Source organism: Strix aluco, chromosome 27 (assembly GCF_031877795.1).
Source record: "Strix aluco isolate bStrAlu1 chromosome 27, bStrAlu1.hap1, whole genome shotgun sequence".
Lineage (NCBI taxonomy): Eukaryota > Metazoa > Chordata > Aves > Strigiformes > Strigidae > Strix > Strix aluco.
Window position 1 is genome coordinate 2,113,162 of NC_133957.1, and position 23,217 is coordinate 2,136,378.

The 23,217-nt window shown below is 45.4% G+C and overlaps 2 protein-coding genes across 2 annotated transcripts; both read left to right on the forward strand.

Moving 5' to 3' along the window:
- The first annotated feature begins 1,345 nt into the window (after positions 1–1,345).
- On the forward strand, positions 1,346–8,064 carry LOC141915803 (keratin, type II cytoskeletal cochleal-like). Its single transcript, XM_074807677.1, is given in 15 exon segments — positions 1,346–1,364; positions 1,532–1,575; positions 1,578–2,087; positions 2,749–2,960; positions 3,163–3,223; positions 3,659–3,754; positions 4,059–4,223; positions 4,624–4,749; positions 5,449–5,669; positions 5,800–5,828; positions 5,945–5,995; positions 6,039–6,324; positions 6,442–6,492; positions 7,169–7,287; positions 8,030–8,064. Coding segments are annotated over 15 exon segments (2,025 nt in total).
- A 4,008-nt stretch (positions 8,065–12,072) lies between these two features.
- On the forward strand, positions 12,073–17,538 carry LOC141915681 (keratin, type II cytoskeletal 4-like). Its single transcript, XM_074807459.1, has 9 exons — positions 12,073–12,531; positions 13,360–13,574; positions 13,901–13,961; positions 14,627–14,722; positions 15,326–15,490; positions 15,577–15,702; positions 15,981–16,201; positions 16,508–16,536; positions 17,060–17,538. Exons 1-9 carry the CDS (start codon positions 12,073–12,075, stop codon positions 17,536–17,538), a joined length of 1,851 nt encoding a protein of 616 aa, XP_074663560.1.
- The last annotated feature ends 5,679 nt before the right edge of the window (positions 17,539–23,217 follow it).

The window sequence follows — 23,217 nt, forward strand, 5'->3', positions numbered from 1 at the left end:
TCATACCATCAATTATCTCTCTTGCTGGTCTAAGGGCAAGCTGTTCCAGTGCAGAACATTTGCAAATAATGAGGTACAAGAAAACCTTTGGCATCAGCCGCTCTTGGAGACAGAATACCAGCACGGTTGCTGGTAACCAGTTTTGTTTTTCATCAGTCTTCTTGCGAAAGGTGGTGAAAAAAGCCCTCTAATGAGCCCAGGGAGTGGAAAAAAAAAAAAAAAAAGATTAAAAAAATCACTGCAAAACCAAGGAAAGAAATGAGCACATGAAATACGATGCCATTTCTTGGGAATTTGAAACGCTTAAATGTTTAATTGTCAAAAAAACACTGACCAAGGTTTGACCCTATTGAAAAAGTTGAGGGTCAGTACAGCACAATAGCAGGGGAAAACCATTTATTTCAAATCATCTGAAATGAAACCCTTTGCCTTTCTGTTTTGAAAGAGGCTTTGGCAAGAAGCCACAAGGACAGAGATGTAATCTTGGCTCCACCTCTGAGGTATTGTGAGGCTCTCGGCAAATATATTAAACTTATCAGCCTTTTCTTCCCTGTCTGTCAAGCAACTCTAATAAATCTTTTTTATTTGCCTTGAGGTATCCCAAGGGTTTTAATTACAAGCTCAAATATAAAGGATAGTAGCAGAGAGTAGCCATACAGCAGCTGTATTAATAAGGTATTTTTGCAGGATACTGGTCACTGGTGCATTCATAGCCTGCCCACCAAGGCCAAGCCTACCGCTCTTTCCAATTAAATGATTAACAAGTATCCAGCTAACAGCCTTGTGGCTGAGCTTCCTATTTTCGAAGGTATTTATTGTCTTCTCCACGTGAGTCTCATTTTTCTATGTGTTCTACACAATCAAAGCCAAAAACTTAATGAGAAGATACAGCTACGCTAATTTATTCCCCTAAAAGTTGTGCATCTAAGTCTGAGCTGGGCGTTTCAGACTTGGACTCAGCAAAGAAAAGGCGCTTCTGTCTCCCCAGTCAGTTATGGCCTTTAACTGGAGATGGTGGATGGAGGGCTATTTATAAAAAAGAAGTATTTTGGACTCTGTATCATAGCAAGGAAATTCGCGTGTCCAGTCGATGCTATGGTTCCCGGTTCCCAAGCGCTGGGCTGCCTTTGGCTGTGCCTCATGAACTCCTACTATCCTTTGTGAAGGGAGGGACTATGAAACGAACAGATACTGCAAAAATCCCTGATAATTTGCTGTTCAACAGAACATTCCTTTACAGATTGTCCTTGAGAGAGGGAGATGCTCATAAGGTCTTTGCTAAAGTGTAATTAATGTAAGGAAGGAGGACGAACTAAAACAAAAGAATTCTCACAAAACCCAGCCCATGGTATCCTCCAAGCTGAGTATGCAAACAAAGCGATTTAAAACCAGTAAAGTTCCGTAGGATTTCACAAACGTTCAGTGTTATGCATTGTTTTGCATATTTAAACCTACAAATCGCCGCCAGGCAAGACAAACCCCAAGGAAACCCCAAATTATTCATCTCCATCAACCAAGCCCCACTTCTGAGATGTGTATAAAGGAGGCGCTCAGGGCTCTTGGAGCAGAGGGGCCCCTTTTTTGAGTTGCACGCTCTGTTGTCCTCCAGCATCCTCTCCTCCCTCACAACTGCCAGCATGAGCCAGCAGCTGTCAGCTGGAAGGTCTTTTCACGGAAGAAAGTTCTTCTCATCATCTTCTGCTGAGAGTGGCCTGAGCTGCTGCCGAAGCAGCACTTTCCCCCCTGCTGCGCTATTCGGAAGAAGTTATGGAGCCTGGAGCCACAGTGGCCAGAGCCTCCAAAACACAGATGGGTGTAAATGGATTTCTTCTGGCCAAAGCCTCGCGCAGGGGGTCTGTGCAGGCTGGGGGTGCGGGGGCATCCACGCCAATAGTGAAGGTAGGAGTCATGGGTTAGGTTTCCATGGTGTGAGCTACAAAAGTGAAGGTTTTTGTGCGGCGCATGTCAACAAGAGGCTGCTGCAGCCTTGTGATGTGAAGATTGACGCCGAAATCCAGCGCATCCGAAAGCAGGAGAGAGAGCATTTGAAGAGCCTCAATAACCAGTTTGCCTCTTTGATTAACAAGGTGAGAACTGAGACAAAACTTAAAGGAATGATGAGGTTTAAGTGTGAAGGAAACATTTTTGTGCTCAGGTCTTAGATTCCCCTCCTTCTCTCATCCTATTACATGAGCCCTGTGCTGGTTTTAGCATGTGTGACTCCAGTACGATGAGCTACAAGTGCAGATCTAGCCGATACTCTTATTTTAATCCGGTTTATGTGCTTATGTGCTTTGATAAAATGCATCTGGTTTTATTATTAATAGCGGAAGGGAGCTGTTCCTCCAAGGCATCTTACCGAGCTTCTCCACTGTTGACTTCTCTCTGCACAGCTAGACCTTGTAAAGTTGCATTGGCTCCTATTGATAAATGATGGTTTCCACTGTCAGCCAACTGATATGCAGATCTATTTAAATATTCCATGGTTTCTGTAGCTGCCACAAAGGCTGTGTTGTCTAGGGCTTCCCTGGAGAATGGGAGAGCAGCATGCCCAGTTTGCTCTAGGGTTATAGGATTATGAATATTGCAATGCCCCCCTTTTGTCTTCTCATCCCCTTTCAACCACAGTGAGCCCCTGGAATATTGACTCAGAAGAGAAAATGCCTTGTTCCCCCCACATTCATTTGGTCCCCATACAATGCATCTAAGAATGTGCCTGGAAAAGGTGGCTTTGCTTTCTGAATGCAGGTGCAACATCTGGAGCAGCAGAACAGGGTGTTGGCCACCAAATGGGGCCTACTCCGAAAGCAGGTCCTGCCGTCCCAGAAGAACATCAAGCATGTCTTCAACAACTTCATTTGCAGCCTGCAGAGGCGGCTGGACTCACTGCTGCATGAGTGGGGGCAGATGGAACCTGAGCTGAACGACATGGGGGAACTCGCTGAGGAGTTCAGATGCAGGTGAGTGGGTAGAAACCATTCACAGGGCAGTGAGCTCAAATAGCTTGTCTAACGGGACTTTAATTTTTGTCCGTATCCATAGACTTCTCTCTGAGGTCTGAAAAGCTGAGATCCAAAAGCACCCTGACCCCTAAATACCCAGACAAACAAGATCTCCAGTGTCAGAGCGACCCAGTAACGAGTCTCTTCTCTTGCCCAGCAGATACAATCAGGCAGTGAGCAGACGCACAGCTGCCGAGAACGGGTTTGTGTTACTGAAGAGGGTAAGGCATTTGTATGAGTGGAAGGGTTGATGCACACATCCAAGGGCTTTCCTCTGATCTGCTCCTTCCAAGGCAAGGATCAGGTCTTGAGAATGTTAGACGTTGGACAAATAAAGATGCAGAAAAACACGTCACAGAGTATTGCCAGAGAGCATTAAACCTCTGCCCTTTAGCACAGAAAGTATGTTTCATTCCAAACTGACAGCTTGCTAGTCCTAATGCCCAAATCATGATGTTTTTCAAGCAAGAACTCAGCAATATTGTATATGCTTTTGGGACCCCTCAGCTGTTGCTGTTCAGGGGATATCTGAGCTTCCCAATTAAACAAAATTTCCTACTCTAAACAAAATTTCTTACTCTAGAATTATAATGAAATTGCCTTAGGTCTCTGTGTAGGCACCATTTTGACTTCTGAATGTCTGGAAACTCTTTTAGGATGTGAACTGTGTCTACCTGGTCAAGACAGAGCTGGAAGCAAAGGTGGAAACCCTAAAGTGGGAGCTAGAGTTCCTGAAATGTGTTTCTGCTCAGGTATGGATGCTTCTGTCCCAATGTTGCCTGATGGCAGCTATTCCTACCAGCTGCTCCTTGTCCACATTGATTTAGGCACCAGGCTCTCTTTGGGAGGCAATGGGAATCCCAAATAAGGAATACTTTGAGATCTCAAAAAAACCCAAACCATGAAGCTGCATGTGTGACCAGCTCTAGTATCAACTCCTGGTTTGTGGCTCAGGTCAAACTCCCAGTGGGGGTGCTACTTCCACTGGAGTGTGAGATAAGAAATCCAGGGACAGAGACATACTGGCAGCTTACTGCCACTTCACATGGCTTCTAGGAAATCTCTGAGCTGGAGAGAAGTCCCTGTGACACCTCTGTCGTTGTGAAAATAGACAACAGCCGAGGCCTGGACATGGAGGGCATCCTCAGGAGAGCTGAGTGCTGGTATGAGGACATAGCTCAGAAAAGCAAAGCAGAGTTGGATGCGTTGTACAGAACTAGGGTAAGTTGTATCATCCAGTGACATATCCTTAATTCTCTCACTGTCAAAAATAGCAGTGCAAAGGTGGTGATTTTTCCTTTCCGTCTTCACTATGTAATTTCTGGAACTAATTTTCCATTCTGCTAAACTCTGTGAGTCTCAAAGTCAGGAGAACATCCCCAGAACAGATACAGCGCAATGGGACAGGACTCAGTTGTGCTGGGAATGGGGAGGTTTTAGGTGAGTTGAACGGTGAAAGCTACAGGAGGAAAGCTCCATTTGCTGCTGAAGGTCTCAGGAGCTGCAAAGTTGTGAGGGCTTTTCTAAACCTGGTTTAATTCACTCTGGAAACAGAAGCAAGGCTCCTATATTACCTACACTACCAGTATTAATTGCCAGCTCTCTCTTTTCTTACTATCAGCCCCAAGAGCCTGAGAAGGCAAAGGGGAGAGACAGCGATGAACTGAAGTCCCACCAGCAAGAGATTGAAGAGCTGAGTTTTGTGATCCAGAGAAGGCAGTGTGACCTTGAAAATGTGAAGAAGCAGGTATGATGGATCATATTTACTCTCTGGATCCTAGATGTGAGATCCCAAGTCACGTTTTCAACATCTCTGTGACGTTTCTTTCACCTTTATCAGAGAGCATTGCCTCACGCTGGTTCCATTGGTCCAAAGATCTTACAAGTGCTGAGCAGGGAAGAAATATTACCTGCTGGTGTATTTTCTGTTGGATCATTTGGATTATTGCAAAGAACTAATTGCATCAAATTAGATTGTTGGATTAGCTACAGCCACTTGGAGAATTGCTAAAATTGCTCCAGCAAGAATTCTGGCAGGAGGCAATGCTTCTGACACAGGTTCAAAGCATCCAATAAGTAGAGTAGAATTATGACTCACCAGTAATTCAGCACCCATAGAAACTGGTATAATTTTCAGACCATCTAATTCATTATATAGTTTATAACGGGAAGTAATGGAAAACCTTAATTATTGGTTCCAGTTAGAACAAAGTATTGGTATCCTCAAAACAAGACTTAACCACAGTCTGGCAGTACAGGGACATGTCCAGCCTTTCTGTAGCATTTCAAAAATTATTTGATTTTGGAAACATTTGGCTTTCCTAAAAACAACTTCAGTACTTGCCAATTTGGGACTCTCAAAAGAAATGAGAATTTCTCTTTCCAAGGTGCGCATGGCAAGAAAAAGGGCAGGGAAAGTAAGGACTTGTTGTGTCTGCCCTGACAGGTGTCGTCTCTGCAGACATCATTCTGGGGTACTGAGCAGTGCGGAGACTGTGCCCTCAAAGATGCCCGGGAGAAGCACGCTGAGCTGCAGAATGCCCTCCAGAAGGCCAAGGATGAGCTGGTTTGCATGCTGCGGGATTACCAGGAGCTGCTGAATGTCAAACTGGCCTTGAATATTGAGATTGCGACATGTAAGACTCTACTGGAGGGTGAAGAGAGCAGGTGGGTACCACTACAACCATGTGTGGGCTGTGTTCAGTCCTTGGGACTCTTCAGCAGAGACAAGGAGGCTGGAAAACTCTAGCAATGCTAGCGACGTGATGGATAACCTTGTGACCTCCTTCTCCTTCAGGATACACCTTGGGAGCCCCGTGAGAGAGTGTAAGTAAGCTCAAGGTTTTCTATTTTCCTTACAACAATCTAGTTCTTGTTGGCAGGGGGAGGAGGAAGGTTACGTCCTCCCCATGAGTGATTCAGCTTCTGTTTTCCCATGACAGTGATCGCCCCCCCTTGCAACACCATCACTGTCTGTAAAGCCGACCTGGGCTGTGGGACTGGTAGACAGTCCAGAAGATGCAAGTCCTCCTGTAGCGCTGGTGGAGCGTCCCTACCTGAAGATGCTGGTGCCTGCCTCAGAGGATTTACATCCAGAAGCGTTGCCAGCTGCACAGGCAGGCAGTATATCCCTGGTGCTCCCAGCTGCATCCCTAGGAGTGAAGAATTTAGGGCCAGAGGTGGGGGCCATTCATGCCAGAGCTCAGCCCCTCCGGGCAGCGGTGGACTCTGCAGTAGGACTGCAGGGAGCTGTGGAGAGAGCTGCAGAGCTGCAAAGAGCGTGGGAAACTCAGCTCACCCGCAAGCGATGCGTTGGCCAGGGGTGAGGGTTTCAGCTGGACCTCCATGCTCCAGGAACACCCGGATCTAAACTTCAGCTGTGAGACAACCAGGACATAAGACCTAAAGTAGAAGAATGAAAGCCCTGCTCCACTTTCAGCGGTAAAAATGTCCTCAGCTCCACTTTACACACAAGGAAGAGGCGTACTGGGTACAAGACCATTGTAGCATCATGAAACCACATCAGAGAAACTCCACCAGCATCACATCAAAAAAGAGACACTTAAAACGTATTCCTTTTGATTTCTGCTGTTTCTTTAAAGGGCTGATGGTTGTGTTGGGACACTTAAGTCACTATCACTCAATTCCTGCTTCCCACCAGCCTTCTTTTTCTTTTTTTTTCCTGATTAAGCCTGTGCTATCTATGAAACAAGCCGTGGTATTAATTCAGAATCCTTTCCCTGCAGTGGTCTGGGAAGTGCTTCTGGAATTGAGCTCTCTAGGACTCACCATTTCATCAAAGTCTATCTGATGCAATTTTAGACAAGCCAGTGGAGCTGTAGTGGTGAGACACATGGGGTCACGGAGAGGAGGGCAGGACTCCAGTGATGTTCTTTGTTGACTGTCTTGGAGCAGTTTGGTCATCCATATGCAGGCAGGCAAGTCATAAAGGAAATCTAAATTCAGAAAAACACATTTCACCTTCTGTAGTCAGCAAAGAGTAATTACGTCGCTTGTACTCCTGTTAGCTTCCTTGTTTAGTGTCCTGACATACGCATAAATCACAGCACCCTCACTTCTATCTTGATGACTCAAGAGCTTTAAACATTTTGCTGTTTTTCCAATAAACTGCACGGAGAACAAACATGTTGCCACTTGGTTTTTAGTGTTTGCCAAGAATACAGAAATGCCCTATTCCTGGGCAAGACGTATCCACTTAGAAGTCTTAACAACGAAGCAGAGGTGGCAGGGCTGCCCAGAGAGTGTCATGTAGATCCAGTCTTTGGTTGGTGTAAATTATGGAAGCCTTTTAAAGTCAGCTTATTTAGGCTGATTTGCACCAAATTTGGCTCCTACCCAATGCTATTCAATGGGTGTTTTAAGATTCATAGGGAAGTCATCTCAGTCTCTTTGCATTTTTATAGCGTGTCTACCACAGAGGTGTGATGACAAAACACATTTTATACCTCTTCAAAATCTGCTGCAATAGGGTCATTATAGGGAAAAGCTCAGGAATGGTTGCTTTTTTTTCAGCATCGTTTTAGAAATCCTGTGACTACCAGTTTAGGATTTCAAATCAGATCAAAGGGAGATATTTTATTGTACATTTGAGCAGATTAAAAAAAGAAGCCAACAAATTAGTAACATAAATCAACCACAAAGTACTAAGGTGTTTTGTGTTTAAACTGATGAAAGTCAACAAGCAGAACAAAAAAATGAACCATACAGAGGCAAGTTGGACAGCTATGTGTTTTACAAAAGGGAGAATCCAGAGGGGAAGGTCTTTCCTATCCAAAGCAATTATCGTGATTCAGAACTGGAAGAGCTTTCTCTCCCCCCATAATTCTCATGTAATAGGACATTATCTCCCAATCAGATATGGGGAGCACAAGAGAAAACAGGCACAATCGTTAATGAAGAAAACCACAAGAAAGATTTGACAAGAAAAAAACAATTGAGCATCCATAAATATTCATTAAGAGGGGTTTGAGTGTCTCATAAAGGTTATGGTGTTCCATTGAAAATAGACGATCCTGTCACTTTTTATGCAGGAGAAGAATAAGTTGGGGAAATGACACAGAATTAGGGTCGTTTTCTCACCTCCAACTCCCCCCCCCCTTGTCACCATTTCAAGATGTGATAAATTAAATTTAGCAAGTGTTTTACTTTAAACCTGTGATCAGCCTCTCGGTACCTCAGCACTTCATGAATCAGCCAGGCCTTTCATCAGAAATTCAGCAGTACATCACAAAGCTGCACAAACCAAATCAAACATGGGCTTGGGCACTAGGGCGTGAGCATAACAAAAGGCAGAGCTTATCTCCTGCTGGCTGAATATGCTTCCCAGGATGACCCAACCCACCTTCCATGGGCAATTCCTTCCTTCTGTGTGGCTCAGAGAAACTCTTCTGCCCAAGAAAACAGCTACAAGTGGAAGGGATAAGAGCTCCTGTGGATTTGTAGGGAAGCTGCTGTAACCTAATAACGGCTGCAGTATTTTTTTTCCTTTTCTAATCTTTTTTGCCTTAAACAGGCAGTGATGCCGCCCCATCCAGGGACCTGGATTCCCACACATGCCACATTCATTTCCGCCGTGCAATTCTGTGGGAGGGAGACATCAACATGAAAAAGATCAAAACAAACCTTCACTTCGTTGCAAGCCTCAGCTTTACAGGAGGTAATCACCGCACGGAGATAGGATATATGCATACATCAGGAACTGAGCAAATCTAGAGCGTGTGATGTTGTGTACTCTCATTAAGACTTCAAAGGTGCTAAAGAAATTTGGCGCCCAAAGGGTGGGACTAATTCAGCTAGCTTCAACCATCCAGAAGTGGGGCGCCTGGTCTAGTTGTCTGGTTGTCTAGACTGTCTCTGGTAGTCAGTAAGAATAGAGGTGAGTACCTCCAGAGGTGGATTCCTCCCACCTGTCTTAGCTGCCTATTTTAGGATGCGATGAATCACCGTCTAGAGATGCCTATCTCCTTCCATTAGCCATAGAGGGAGTCTCAAAGATGAAATTAGAATACATGGCCAGTTTGATGGCTGAAGCAGGGAGGAAGGTGCACCCAGGCCCAGTGTTTGATGAATTTTATGAGGAACATCCTTTGAAAAATCCCAGCCTTGACTTCTAACATAGAGCAGATGTAGGTTAATGAGAGGAAAAAATACATTACCAGACTGAATTCCCTTGGACAACTTTGGCTTTAGGATACAAGGGAACGAGACTGCACTAATCAGATCAGTTCTTTAACATCTCATGAATGACAGGGACAAGAGACTATACAGTCCAAGAAGCCGTGTGTATAAAAATACATGTTACGACCCAATCTTACATCTATCAAAGGGTGATAGCACAGGTAGGTTATTGCCATTGTCCTGTCTGAATGCAATTGAGTTTTCTATGGCTGAGGATAATTACAGAGATGGAGCACGGCTCTTTGAGACTATCGCATAAAACGTATTTTAAGAGCTAGTTGGGATTCATCTCCAGAGGCAACAAACAAATTAGTGAACTTCACATGTTCTTATAATGAATTCCATTTTCAGCAGCACATTCAGGGAGAAGAATGCTGACAAAGGGAGAGATTGCAAGTTGTCAAAATGACTCATCCAATCCTTCATCAAAATATTTTCCTCTTTTGCTTCCTCAGTCCTTCCCCTCCCCCCCCCCTTTTTTTTTTAGTCAAAAAGATGTAATTTTCACTTCAGAGTACTCTCCCATTTCCCATGTCCTTGCTCACAACAACAAATTGTCGATTCTTGAGGTCTTATGTACCAAGAGGCAAAACACTTATTGCTCCTTGGCAAGACCTAAGAGACACAAGTGAACTTTCTGCACAGCTGCCTTGTCCCTGGGATTCAGGAGCAACAACAGGGATTTGGCTAACACAGAAATTTTACCCAGTGCTGGGCAACTTATGTCCCAAATCTCTTACCTATCAGGAAGGCAGTGGCTCTGGTGAGGCATTTTGGAACTGGGGCTGCTGCAGCACAGTTGGTTCACAGACGTTTAATTGCAGTCTATGGTACGTTCCAGGTGTCTCCCACACAGCCGACGTGTATAATGGGGTGCAGAAAGGGAGCAGCGGCGCACCAGTCTTCAGTCTGACTTCTGGTCCAGGACGCAGTTTTCCTATATAGAGCTTGTTACAACTCCCTTTTGTACTCTTCTTTGGATTCAAATATGCATTTTGCTTCTGATAAATCTTTGTCTAGAACTTAAAGGGTCTGGGATGTTACCAGCTTTAGCTTGAAGTCTCTAATATTTGTTCTGATGCTGCCAATTGTGCTGGCAACCCAGTATGAACCGTGAGCCTAAAATACTATAAACAAAGGTGTAATCTGAAAGTCATGCTGTAAATATGTTGAATTATCCCATTTGTATAGGGCAAAAGTATCAGTTTACGCAACTAATTTATACCACCAGCCCCTCAAACTCACGTAAGTGGCAATTACACGTCCAATTAATAGTTTTGTGAATCTTGGTGCTGCAGTCACGTCCTCTGGTTTCGGTGCGCATGCATTCTTTTTAAGAACTTGATATTAGAAGGTTTAATGTTTTACAGAAGTTTAGCACTGTTTTTATGATTTGCACCACCTGATCCTAACTCTTGGAAAATGTTCTCGGGGGGAGTTAATGGGAATGAGGGAACACAGCTACCAGGTGTCTCTAGATATCATCGTGTCGCATGTATAATCCGTGTGTTGCTCCCTTTCGGTCTGGAAGGGCTGAGGGCATTTAGCTGTTTGCACTATAATGTCTCTTTTTCTCCCAAACACTTTCAAAGAGCTGAAAGAGCCCTATTGTTTTGACTTTCCAAATGTCAGTTAGGAGAAGGCCCTCAGATGGTTGACAGATTGGTTCACTGTCTCAGTTCCTTGGGCTGGTGATTAGGAGAGAGAGATTCACCTTGCCAATGTGAGTCAAAGCCATCTCTGGTGTCCATTCTAATCCACTCATTAAGACTTCCTCTGTTGATGGAGAAAGACCAGAGCCTGTGGAGAGTGAATCACCCCAATTCCCCTAAGCACGGACCCAGGGGCTATTTCTCTTGGAGATGTATCTCCACTGAGTGTCAAGGACATGTCTGGCAAAGTCACCCAACTTCTAGCTGTCGCTTCTTGAATGAGGTGGATCTCGCCAGGTTGAAATGTGCTACTGTTCCTTTCTTGTTCCCTGTAGAGACTACCAGAAGATGAATCAAAAAGGTCTCTGACATCCAGCTTGGTAGAAGCTCCAATATAACAAGGGCCAAAGATTTAACTGTGTCAAGTGGACTTCAGGTTAAGAATCTGCAGCATTACTCAAGCGAAAATGTCACTGACTGCACAGAACATAAATCTGGTAAGCAAATCGAAATAGACTGCAGTTTCTGGATGCAATCTGCTCTGTTTTGGAGGTGTTTCATGATGGTGAGAGGTGGTTAGTGTGAAATGCTGCATGGGAATGTTTTGGGGGGGCATTTTGAGTCCTTACATATGAATCCAGACCCATAACTCAGTGAATTTGCTGTTGTTTTGGGTACAGAAATGATCCATCCATCACAACACAACTTCCGCGGTGTTTTTCCATGGTTGACTTTTTTTTTTTTTGGGTTACTTTTCCGCACCCAAAGATTGTGAAATTACCCCCGCAAAGTGCAAGTCTGCAAAACATGCCATCATACACAAAACCCCATGAGACACAAAACCCCAAACGACACACTGCAAACAAATCACAAAGAGTTTCTTCAAAAATGTTTGCTAAACTATAATTAGCGTAAGTTAGGGGAACACTTCAAACCGTAATATATTCTAAGCCAAGTTGCAAACAGAGCACTTTTAGATTCCTTTTTATTTCCTCAGTAGTTAGTATTTGCTGGGCTGTTTTGCATTTTGAGGAGCATTTATTGCTGCCAGGCAAACCAAACCCTTAAGCGCTTTAAATTAACGTCCTGATCCTATCAAGGCCGGCTTCCCAAATATATATAAGGGGTAGCATCACTGTGTCACTTCAGTGGGACCTCTGTTCCTCTCCTGCAGAAGAGCTTCCCCTAAACTTTCATATTCCACCTTCAAATAAGCCACGATGAGCAGACAGGCGCCTACAGTGAGATCTGTCCTGGGACGAAGAGGCTTCAGTTCAGCTTCAGAGATTTGTGGTCGAAGCTACGCCGCCTCCGCCTGCCAACCTGTCCGATGCGGAGCTGCTGCCTATAGCAGCAGGAGTGTCTGCAACCTGGGTGGAAACAGGAGAATTTCCTACGTGAACGGGGGCTGTGGTACTGGATGTTTTGGAGAGTTCGGCTTTGGAGGTGTAGGCTACGGTAGTGTTGGAGGAAGGGTTGGCCTTTGCGGCCCCAGGGGATATAGTATTGTGAGAGGTTACCCTGATCGCAAGGCTGATGGCATCCAAGGTATCTGCATTGATGAACGGCTTCTGAAGCCCCTCTGTGTTGGGGTCGACCCACTGGAACATGAAATACGCTGCCAGGAGAAGGAACAGATCAAGACTCTCAACACCCAGTTCGCCTGCTTCATCGACAAGGTGAGTGTAAACCTGCTTCATGCTTGCACTTCTTTGAGAAAAATAAAACACGACCAACCTTATCCAAAACTCCAGTCCAGCTCGTGCCATGAGTCACTGAGCTGGGTCCATGCAAGGGTCCAGATTCCCACAGAGCCAGGGTGGTTCAGAGTGAGATCTTCAGTATTGGGGAAGGGCTCATTTCAGCCACATACCGGTTCTAGTATTTGCTGGTGTTTGTATCGTGGCCATGGTGGCACTGGACTTTCTTGCAGGTGTCTCCTCTCTGGACGGCCTCAGTTCAAGGCTGGATTTCTCACTGCAGCCTTCTTCTACCTCAGCTAGAAGTTACAGCCCCGATGGGCTCATCTGTCTGTCCTGTACTAGACCCTCTTCCCCCCTTTGTCTTTAAATATAGTGACTGTTCCAGAACCATTTCTGAGGCAAAGGAGATTAATCTTCGTTCAGGCACCTAAACATGAGATATCTAAGTCTGAGCTGTCAACTTTGTAGAAAAAACAGAGACAAGCAGGTTCCACCCTCTGGGGACTCAGTCTCATCCTGAAATACATCAGAGATACCGTGCAGAGGAGCTTTATTTCTATTCATTGGCGAGAAAGGCAGTTTTAGACATGTGACATTTAGATTTCTAAATAATTTAGACATGTGAATTTTACATTTCTAAATAAGGGCAGATAGTTGTATGATAATCATGGCATATCACCTCTCACTTCCCCAAAATCCTATTCTTACACCTGCAATTCCACAGTGAGAGGAGGCAGTTAAACCAGGTGTGGAGTTATCGCATTCATCTCTTTATTTGAAGAATTGCTACTTTTTGGCCTGCAGGTTCGATTCCTGGAGCAGCAGAACAAAGTGCTGGAGACCAAGTGGGGCCTCCTGCAGCAATACGTCCTACCAAAGAAAGGGAAAAACCTTGAACTGTACTTTGAGAATTACATCTGCGACCTGCGGAAGCGCCTGGACTGCTTGCTATGTGAAAAGCAAAAACTGGGCAGCGAAGAATGTGCCACGAGCCAGCTGGTGGAGGAGTTCAAGTGCAAGTAAGGGCCTTCAGGTCTCCTCCAACTGTTGGCATTTCACTTCTCCTCTGGTTCATTTCAGGAAACATCTCCCAGACATGTGGCACATCCCCTTTGGGGATGTCACATTCTTCTGTCTCACTTGCAAACTCTTTGCATTGTTAATGTTGTTGTTCATGAAGAAGCTTCTGATCTTGGGATGGTCTAATGTTTGGTCTCCAGACACTGATCTTACAGTGCCTGATGGCGGTCTCTGAGCAAGCGAAGGTTGTAATTTATACCTGGTGGTTAACGTCTGTGTGTCTGATAGTATTGCTTGCCTCAGCCCTCTTCTTCTTTTCCAACAGATACGAAGAGGAAATCAACAGGCGTACAACCGTGGAGAATGAGTTTGTGGCACTCAAAAAGGTGAGAAGCTAGAACGACATGAGTCATTATACCTCTAATAGGTTTATTTGGTGTAAAGCTTGGCTGAAATAGTGCATTATTAGCAAATGCCCAACAAAACTGTTAGAATGAGCAGAAGGAGGGAGGCCTGTAAAGAGGCACTGGGTCAGAAAATGAGACAAATGCAAGTAGAAAGCAAAAATAATGTATCCTCAAAGTTTACGTCATCAGCACTACAGCAATGGTTTTGTTACCCTAAGCACATTCTTGAAGCGTAATGGGAGGGTGGAAGGGGGACAGAGTGGGAGAGGTCACACTGGAATACCCGGTGTCTAAGACACTGGTTATTTTCTGACCGTCTCTTCACGTCCTTTATACTTGGACATCAGAAAAGCAGAAATCATTTGAACAATATTAAAAAATTATGTTTAAATACTCATTAGTCAATTCTGAGTTTGTAGCTAGGTCCTAAGTAATAAATAAACTAACCCCTGTAAGTCACGTTGGAATGGTTTTGTTTTCCTTTAGGAGACACCAGGGCATCTTGACTCACTCTCTCTCACACCTTTTTACTCTTGAAATCTTGTTGAAACATGTTGCTGTTTTATTGGCGCTGCCTCTGTCTTCTGTGTGTTTCTCCAATGTTTTCAGTGAGATTGGGCTGGAACGTGTCTCCTCTCTTGCAGGATGCAGACTGTATCTTTTTGAACAAGGAAGAGCTGGAGGTGAAGGTGGATCTGTTGAGAAGGCAGTTGGAATTGTTGAAATGTGTGTTTGAGGAGGTGAGTTTCTCTGGTCTGTCCCAGGAGTTTGGTGGTGCTGTCTCATCCTTCAGGTGCTCCAGATTTCTACAGCTTGAAACCCCTCTTGAACATGTCTCATCCCAAGCCCTGAATACTTGAAAGCATAGAAGTACAAGGTTGATATAATATTAACATGATTGTGCTGGAAATAGGGTGTTTCCCCGTTTCTTAATGCAGCTCCAGGTATGAATTGGCTGTGTCCTAACTCTACCCCTGAGAAAAGAGATGCGTCTGTCTAGTTACTCCGGATTGCAGTTGTCTGATTAGAGCTAAAGAAACTCCCAGTTTAATCCTGTCATTAACATCAGTAAAGCAGCTGAAGATGACAGGATACCAAGGGTTAAGTCACTCAAATTCCTTGCCCTTGATGTGGACAGAATTGCTGCAGGTCAGCATGTAGGTCAGCAGCTGGCATGTGGCAACTCATCCAGCAGGGAGGATTTTCTGCTGAGCCAACTTGAGGGACATTTCTTGACTTGTTATACCCATCAGCTGAGCAGTGTGGCTCTTTGTCCCAGCCCTTCCTTCACTACAAAGTCTGAGAATTGCTAACAGCTGACTAAGCCATTCCCCAACCTGCAGGAACGAGCTCAGGTGGATCGCCAGCTATGTGACACTTCGGTCATCGTGAAAATGGACAACAACCGAGACCTGGACATGGAAAGCATCATCAAGAACGTTGAGTGCTGGTACCAAGAAATAGCTCAGAAGAGCAAAGAAGAAGTTGATGCTTTCTACCAAACCAGGGTGAGTAAGACGCCACCTGGGTGTCTGCCTGGCTACTTAACAGGCTGTGGGTCAAACCCGATGATTGACTTGTTTCTTGGTTCCAGTTTCAGGAGCTTCAGGATAAGAGAGGCAAGTATTGTGATGATCTGCAAAGCAACAAGTGTGAGATTTCAGAGCTAACCCGGATGATACAGAAGCTGCAGTGTGAACTGGAGAACGTGAAGAAGCAGGTAGGAGAGGCCCACAGGTGATGTTTCCAGAAAGGGCAATGTCTTACAGGACAGCTCAGATATGGGGAAAGATGACGCATCGGCCTTTAGTAGAATTAAGACCTGCTCTGGGCTGTTGTTGGAAAATGTATAGTTAAAAAGTGCATAGAGAGAAGGGATGCTGGTGGTTTTTTTCTCTGTTTGCAATTGGAGGAGTGGATTAATCCAAACCCAGAATGTCCAGGAATTATGAAACGAAACCTTGAAGACACCTGTGCTGTTGTCCTCCCCTCTGACAGGTGTCCTGCCTGCAAACCTCCATTTGTGATGTTGAGCAGCGTGGGGATTGTGCCCTCAAAGATGCCCGGGAGAAGCACATTGAGCTGCAGAATGCCCTCCAGAAGGCCAAGGATGAGCTGGCTTGCATGCTGCGGGATTACCAGGAGCTGCTGAATGTCAAACTGGCCCTGGATATTGAGATTGCAACATATAAGACTCTACTGGAGGGTGAAGAGAGCAGGTGGGTGACTGAGCCCTTTTCTCCTGTGTATCAGAGGCCAGAACGATTCCAGCTCCCCAGTGAAATCTGCAGCTCTAGGATCCTCCCAGGCTCACAGAAACTGGGGCTGGAGAGATGACTGGAGGCCATACAGGCCACCCTTGTGCCAGCACAAACAGTTCCTGTCCTAGGGATAGTCAGACATGTTACAACAAGGGATTAAGTGGGCTGGATGTATGGCTGGAAGTTATGAGTAACGTCGGGTTTCTAAATGTGCATGCAACTGGTTAATAGGATAACGTGCATTTCTCTTCTCTCCCCTAACAGGATATGTGTGGGGAACCCGGTGAGCGTGTGTAAGTAACCTGAAGATTTTCAGCCATGAGGGTTTTTCATTTTTGGAAAGGAAGTTTATGGAGTAGCGTTATCTGTCTGCCCCAGCTCCCTCTACCTTCGTGTCCCTTTTCCATTTCAGCCCAGGCCGCTGTTGAAGGTTCAGGCCCAGAAATCTCAAATACCTCTGAATTTCAAAATAATCAGCTTTCGGATAGAGGGGGGAAGATAAAATTCATGACCCTTTTTTACTCTTGGAAGCAACAGCGAGCAGTCCTGGCAAACATGCCAGGCAATGCACCAAGGCACACTGAACCTGGGAAAGAGTATGGCACCAGCCAGATGAGCAACGTGGGAACTGGGAGGATCTGCGAGGGGATGTGTTGGGACATGGGGGAGGAGTTGGAAGGAGCAGGGGCTAAGATACGTTGGACAAATCTAGAGGAAATCAGGTTTGGTCGGTTCTGTCACTCATGAGACAACTTGCCTTGTGAGAGTCTTCCAGTTTTCCTCTCTAAATAATTAATCCCGTGGGCTGTCTTGCAGCTGTGGTCAGCAGTGGCTACAATATCCCTGACGAGTGCGGGATGCTGGCTGCAAACGGGGCTGCGTGTGCCTACGGCTCCCTGGGGAGACGGTCCGGAAGACAGAGCTCCCAGAATGGAGGATTCAGCTCCCGAAGCGCTGGGATCCACCCCAAGAGAGTCATTAGCTCGGTGGCCAAGCAGTGTGTCCCAGAGGTGTATTGCCAAGCCGGAGTGGTCAACTGCAAAAATGGAGGATTCAGCTCCCGGAGCGGGGGGTACCCAGCTCGCACCGTCATCAGCACGGGAAATGGGGGCTTGAATGCTAGAATGGGGGCTTGCCAAGCTGGTGGGGTGGTCAGCTTTGGAAACCAAGGCTGCGTCATCAGGCAGCTGGGGGGCTCTCCCGTCGTCGTTGCAAACAGCCCCGAAGTTGTGGGGTGCAACAACGGCGTGGTGGGGAACTTCGGGGTTGTCAGAGACCCGTGCGTGGTTCCGTAGGGCCTTCAGGTGGGGAGGTGGCACAGCCAGCAACGTCGGAGAGCAACGCGTAGACGCGCGGTTCCTACCACTGAGATGATGCAGGATAGTTTCTCTGCCCACTAGTAGCAACATTCGTCACCAAGCCCATTCCCACATTTATTAGCATCAGATATATACCCCACCAGGTTGTGTTTTCAGAGTCCCCAGCCTAAAGACACATCTAGCAAGCTTCTCCAGCAGGTGCTCAACACAGTATTATTTCTCCGAGTTTATACTGTCTAGATTATCACAGCTTTAAGGGTTCGCCTGTTGCGCTGCCTTCTGTCTCTGGCTTTTCCCATAATGAGCAAATTCATTAACAATCTTCTTCCTTACAAGACACCTCTTTTTCTTCCAGCTCCTCCCAAAGCATTTCAGAAAAGAGAGTGATGATTTAACTTTCCCAGGAGGCACTGCAAAGAGCACGCTCCTTTTTTTTTTTTTTTTTAATTTTTTCTTTTTTCCCTTGGTCAAAGAAGAAACCCTGAGCTGCCAATTTGAGCTTAAATTTTAAACAAGGCAATTTCAGCTTTCAAAGCACCTGCTAGTTACGCTGCAGCCATAGGCTTTTGTGGAATTTGCTTACAGATGAATACGTAGTACTTTCATTTGCTTCTGCATGTTAGGGGTGGCTAGTTCAAAGCGTGCTGATTTTTAGAAGAACTCACCCCCACCCCCCGCCATCCCCACCCCCGAAATGCCAAGGGAAGTTATCGGTGTGTAAATCTTCCGAGTTGACATCTTGTACTCACACGAACAGAGCTTCTTTCAATGACTGCTCAAACTTCCCAGCTTTTCACTGTGCCTTCAATAAACTGCATTGAAAGTACATGGTTTGTCTCTGAATTTTTCAATTTAAAGAAATTACAGATTGGGGGAAGAAGTGCTCTTTAGCGGTTTATGGCGGGAAGAAAGGACCAAACAGATCTTCTGATTCTCTTTAGGCAGTTTGGAGCATGGTAGGACTCAGATGCCACGAGAGTCCAATGGTGTTCATTCTGTTTTGTTTACCTCCTTATATCACATCACCTGTAAGATATTTTATAGCCCAAGTAACAACTGATGTCAAAGATTGCCAGAAACCTCCAAAATAATTCTGAGCACTGTCAGATGTCCTCTGTGACAACTTTGCTAACTTGTAGCTTCATTCACTGCTGCAACCTCAGAACAACATCTTTGTTTGATCCTTCCATGTCACAGCAGTTGAATGAAGGTAGATGCCAACACCGACCTTCTGGGCTCACAGGGTTTGTGAGCAGGGCTGTGCACGCGTATTCCAGACATAAACCCCTTTGCTTCAGTGACATTAGGGCTGACAAAGTGTGACATCTACCCCGTATGACTTAAAAGGCAAAAGGGATAAGCTATGAGGGCCATAACGGGGTGGGATTGACTTTGACTCAGATTGGAAGTCTCCCACGTAGAGCTCAACGCGTGAGTTGGTTGCTGGGGGCTCATTTCATGGAAGAAACCCATGTTTCCATGAGGTGATTCATCTGACCAAACACAGGCGCCTAATTTAGCATGAAATGCATCAAGCTCTTGACTCTACCGACTGCACCAATTAGACCTCTCCTGGCTCTGCAGGCAGCCCGGGGCAGGGGTATTAGTGCAAATGGAGACATCACCATGCAAGACGTCTGCATGTACTCAGACGAATACACCCTGCCTGTCATCCGCTGGCTTCGCAGACGCTATTATCACAGTGAATTTCTTCCTGTCTCCAGCACATGAAGAATTACAGGTCACACGACACCACTAATCTCCCCGCTCTCACAGGGCAAAATTCTAATTGCAACCTAAAAAAGTGAATATTAAAGACTGATGCAAGGAAGAAGATAAGCACCTTTGGGGAAGGGCATGAGATGTTATTTCTATGCTAAGAGTAGAAACTGTTTCATCTAACTCTGACCATCTGTGTGTCAGACTCTGGTTAGGTGAGGGGGACAGTCCTCCACCTGAGCCCTTCTCTCAAACGAGGAAACCCCGTTCAACAGTTTATATAACTTCTATGTGGCTACAATTAGATGAGATGGTGCCTACCTAGGTGGGTAATTTTACATCTGAGCTTACTGCATTCACCACTTGCAGATGTAATTTGGAAAGAATGCTTAGAGTCCCTGCTGAGACACTGGGCAGCCCCAGTTAATTGCCTGAACGTCACCGAGTCCCTGTGCGGTTTCAAGCTGTCACTCTGGGCCACGGCCAAGCGGCATGCGTGGGGTGGCTTCCCAGGAACCACTGTGGCTCCAAGCCTGGGTCTGCCTTGTGGCTATGAGAAGGTACAGCAGTCCCTTCGTAATCCACAGCCAGAACGACTCGGCTTGGCTTTGTGTCAGAGGCCACTTTTTGTTGGGTTTTGCTCTTGCTGAAAAAGATGGTTGCTTGAGAAAGAGGAGGTGGAGAAAGCCACAGCTTTGGGACCTGGGGTTAGTCCTCACAGGCTGCTGCTGGTTGACTCAACCAGTTGGTCTTGCCCTTGCTTGCTGTCCCTCCATGGCCTGGTGAAACAGGAACTGGCTTTGCATGACATTCCCAGCCTCGAAGGGGTGGAAGCCCAGCAAGCCCCAGGTTTTCCAGAGCTTTCCACTCCTGACCAGTAAAATCGGGACACCAAGGTGTCCCCAGATAAGAGAAGACGCAAGCCTGGGCTGTCGGTCGCAGTGCCTCATTCTCTTGCTTTAGGGGTGAACTGCAGACAGGAGTCTAAAACAGCTTCTTAACATTACCAAGGGTGACTTCTCCTATCCTGACCGAGGAAGCAGTAGGCGACCGCCTAATTTCAGTGGGAGACTAATTATCTTTTAGTGGACTAAATAATAGAGAGAAGAAAGGAAGATGATACTACCTCTTCCAAAACAAGGACAGCTCCTTTCCTCCTCATGTTTGAGCCAACACCCAAATATTCTTAGCTATAATTTTAGCAAACCAAAGAGGAAAATGAAGGCTGCGTGTATTTTTTCTCTATGGTTACAGCTCAGTGGACTAGCTCTTAAGATTATGTCACAGTAGCAAAAGGAAAAGGTGCATCTCAAATGGTTTTTGAACTATTCATTAAAGCTTGTATTACAAGCTCAGGAACATTTCCTGGTAAGCGATTGCTATTTTTCCTTCCCGCATTTTTTTTTAAAATCTCAAGGATTGTTTTGACTATTTGTTTGCTCTTCTTTCTAAGAGCAATTATCTTAAACAAACAGTTGTTTTAAGTTGGGGAACTGGATTTTCTGTTAGTTAAAAATAACCAGAGAAACCCTTTTGATAACAGAAATGTTTCCATTCAGTTCTTTTAGTAAAAAACATTAATAATTTAAAAATACCATTCCTGTGATTTTATTCTACGAAATGTTTTGGTTTTGATGTTTTGGCTGAACAATACAAGCCCTCCAAGACAAAGCCTACCACGGTCAAGGAGATGAAGAAAAATGCGGGAAGAAGCAAAGCCATCTAGACTAAGTACATGGTCCAGGTCTTCTCCATCAGTCATGGGAACAGATGGACAACTTGGAGGGTGCCCCCTCCAAAAACCAAACATGTCTTGGGTGTGTTGCAAAAAGAGGAGTATGAAGACAGGGGTGACTCTACTCCTGCATTGGGCAACCTCCTGCAAATACGTCACCACCTTTTATAACCAGCATTTGCCATTTCAACCACCTGTCCAGGGTGGAATGTTTCTGCCGTAAATTCGTCTTCAAAAATGACAGCCTTGTCACACTGACCCACTCACCCTGAACTTAATTTATAGACCAGAAAGGCTGACTCACCTTCTCCTAAAGCATCTCTCTGCACTAAATACACCAAGACAAGAACGCGGGAAGAGGAGGAAGAGGTGGGGCTCTTACAGGAACAGAGAGAAAGTCATCTCCAAGAAAGTAATTTCTGCAGCCTTTCCCTGCCCCCTGTACGGGGCAGAAGAGACAGCAGAATGGTGGCAATCAACTGAAAGAACACACTTCACAGTAAATATTTGAACTGGTAATTAACCCGAGTGGAATAAATTAAACAAGGAAATGTTCTCCGAGCCAAGATTGTAATTTAAGCTTTTTCGCTTGTTCATTATTGTGTGTGTGATAGTTACAATAACGTTTTTTCATGCCAAAAGCAGATACCAGTTACCACTAGCCAAACAAAATGACACAGCCTCAAAAGACATTCATCTCATCCAGCCATACCTGACAGAAGGGGTATTTTCAAAGTCTTCCACTAGACGGGCTCTTTCCCTTCCTGCTCAGCCCCTTTCTTCTCTCCCTACCTGGAATGAGCTAAGGATGCCAGACCTCTGTGGTCTAGCATTGGAGGATGGGTCTTTGAAGACTTTTTAGGTCAGAGGCAGCAGAAAAGGCAAAAGCAAACTCATCCAGTCTTTGAATCAGTAGCAACAGCACGAAATTTGAAGAGTTTTGCTGGAACAAGAACCCTCTTTGGTCCCTGTGCAAGTCTATGGAGACCTCGGTGGTGGACCACACGCAGGATGCAGTAAGGGTGGCACAAGACGTGGAAGTACGTATCATAGTTTTGGCTTTACGGATCTCAGATTACAGACACCCCAGTGAGTGCAGAAGGTTTGGAATTTATCGCAGCAGAGGAGCTTGCAGGATGAATCATGGTGAAGGTGATCCTGGTCCCACTCATTCTGCAAGCAGTGAAAACAGCCAAAGCATCAGGAGAGGTGAAAGCTCCCAGCAATTGTACAGCTCTGGGGCTGAATCGTCTGGGACTATGAAATACGTAGATAAAGAAATCTCAGGAGCAAATCTGCCTGCTTTGCTGATAAGGTAGGAGCAGGAATTTTACTTTATTCTGCGGTGAATTCCTTGCGGAGACAAACTGGGAAGTCCTCAGCCACATCAGAAAGATATGGTTTGGAATATCCCACGTAAAAAAAAAAAAAAAAAATCAACTTGTATACTTCCAGCTTTTTATTCTAGGTGTTAAAAAACCCCCCCAACATTTAAATAGCTCAATATTTCCTGGAGGACAGAAGTTGCATTTCTGTGGCCTGATGAAGCAGATGTAGATTTATTGCATTTTTTACCATTACTCAGGGAATCATTATTAGGGATCGTTTGCTTTTTTTTTTTTTTTTTTAATCCAGCCATCCAATTTTCAAGCTATGTATCCAGCTCTCAGAAAGCACAGTGGTTTTATCTCCCCATTCTGACCCCTGGACCAAATGAGATGTTCCAGCTCTCCTCCTGACATGTTTTTTTCTGTTCTTTAATGAACACACCATTCACTACAATTCTATATTATTATTACTCCTAGCACACAGAGGAGGCAGCCAAGTGGGGTCTCTCGTGGCTGCATGGATGGGAAAGCTGAGGCTGTATTTTCAGCCCTGCATCTGCGGCCCGAGGAAGCGGATAGACACTTTGCATGGCAGGTGGGAACAAACGATACCCAAAGAGCCTGCCACAAAGCAGGTTGTGGATAAATACAGGTAAGAAATTAGCCAGTAATTAGTTCCTCCTGTGAACACTCATTCCTTGCAGCCAGACGGCTCCACAATCCACATCATATATTCAAAAGCAAGTTTCTTGTGATGTGGTCAATATTACTAACGGGAGGGAGGGGGAAGGTTTTAGTCAGAGATCTCACTTGAAAAGGGGTGGATCAGGGTAGGAGCAAGATATTCTGGGCTTGTGGTCCAGGCTCAGCATG

What these genes read in the sequence shown, in the direction of transcription:
- LOC141915681 (XM_074807459.1), top strand. Translation starts at nt 12,073, where the DNA reads ATGAGCAGACAGGCGCCTACAGTGAGATCTGTCCTGGGACGAAGAGGC. An exon ending in GTGGAGGAGTTCAAGTGCAA is followed by an intron (nt 13,575 to 13,900) that starts GTAAGGGCCTTC and finishes CTTTTCCAACAG; the next exon opens with ATACGAAGAGGAAATCAACA. An exon ending in GGGGAACCCGGTGAGCGTGT is followed by an intron (nt 16,537 to 17,059) that starts GTAAGTAACCTG and finishes GCTGTCTTGCAG; the next exon opens with CTGTGGTCAGCAGTGGCTAC.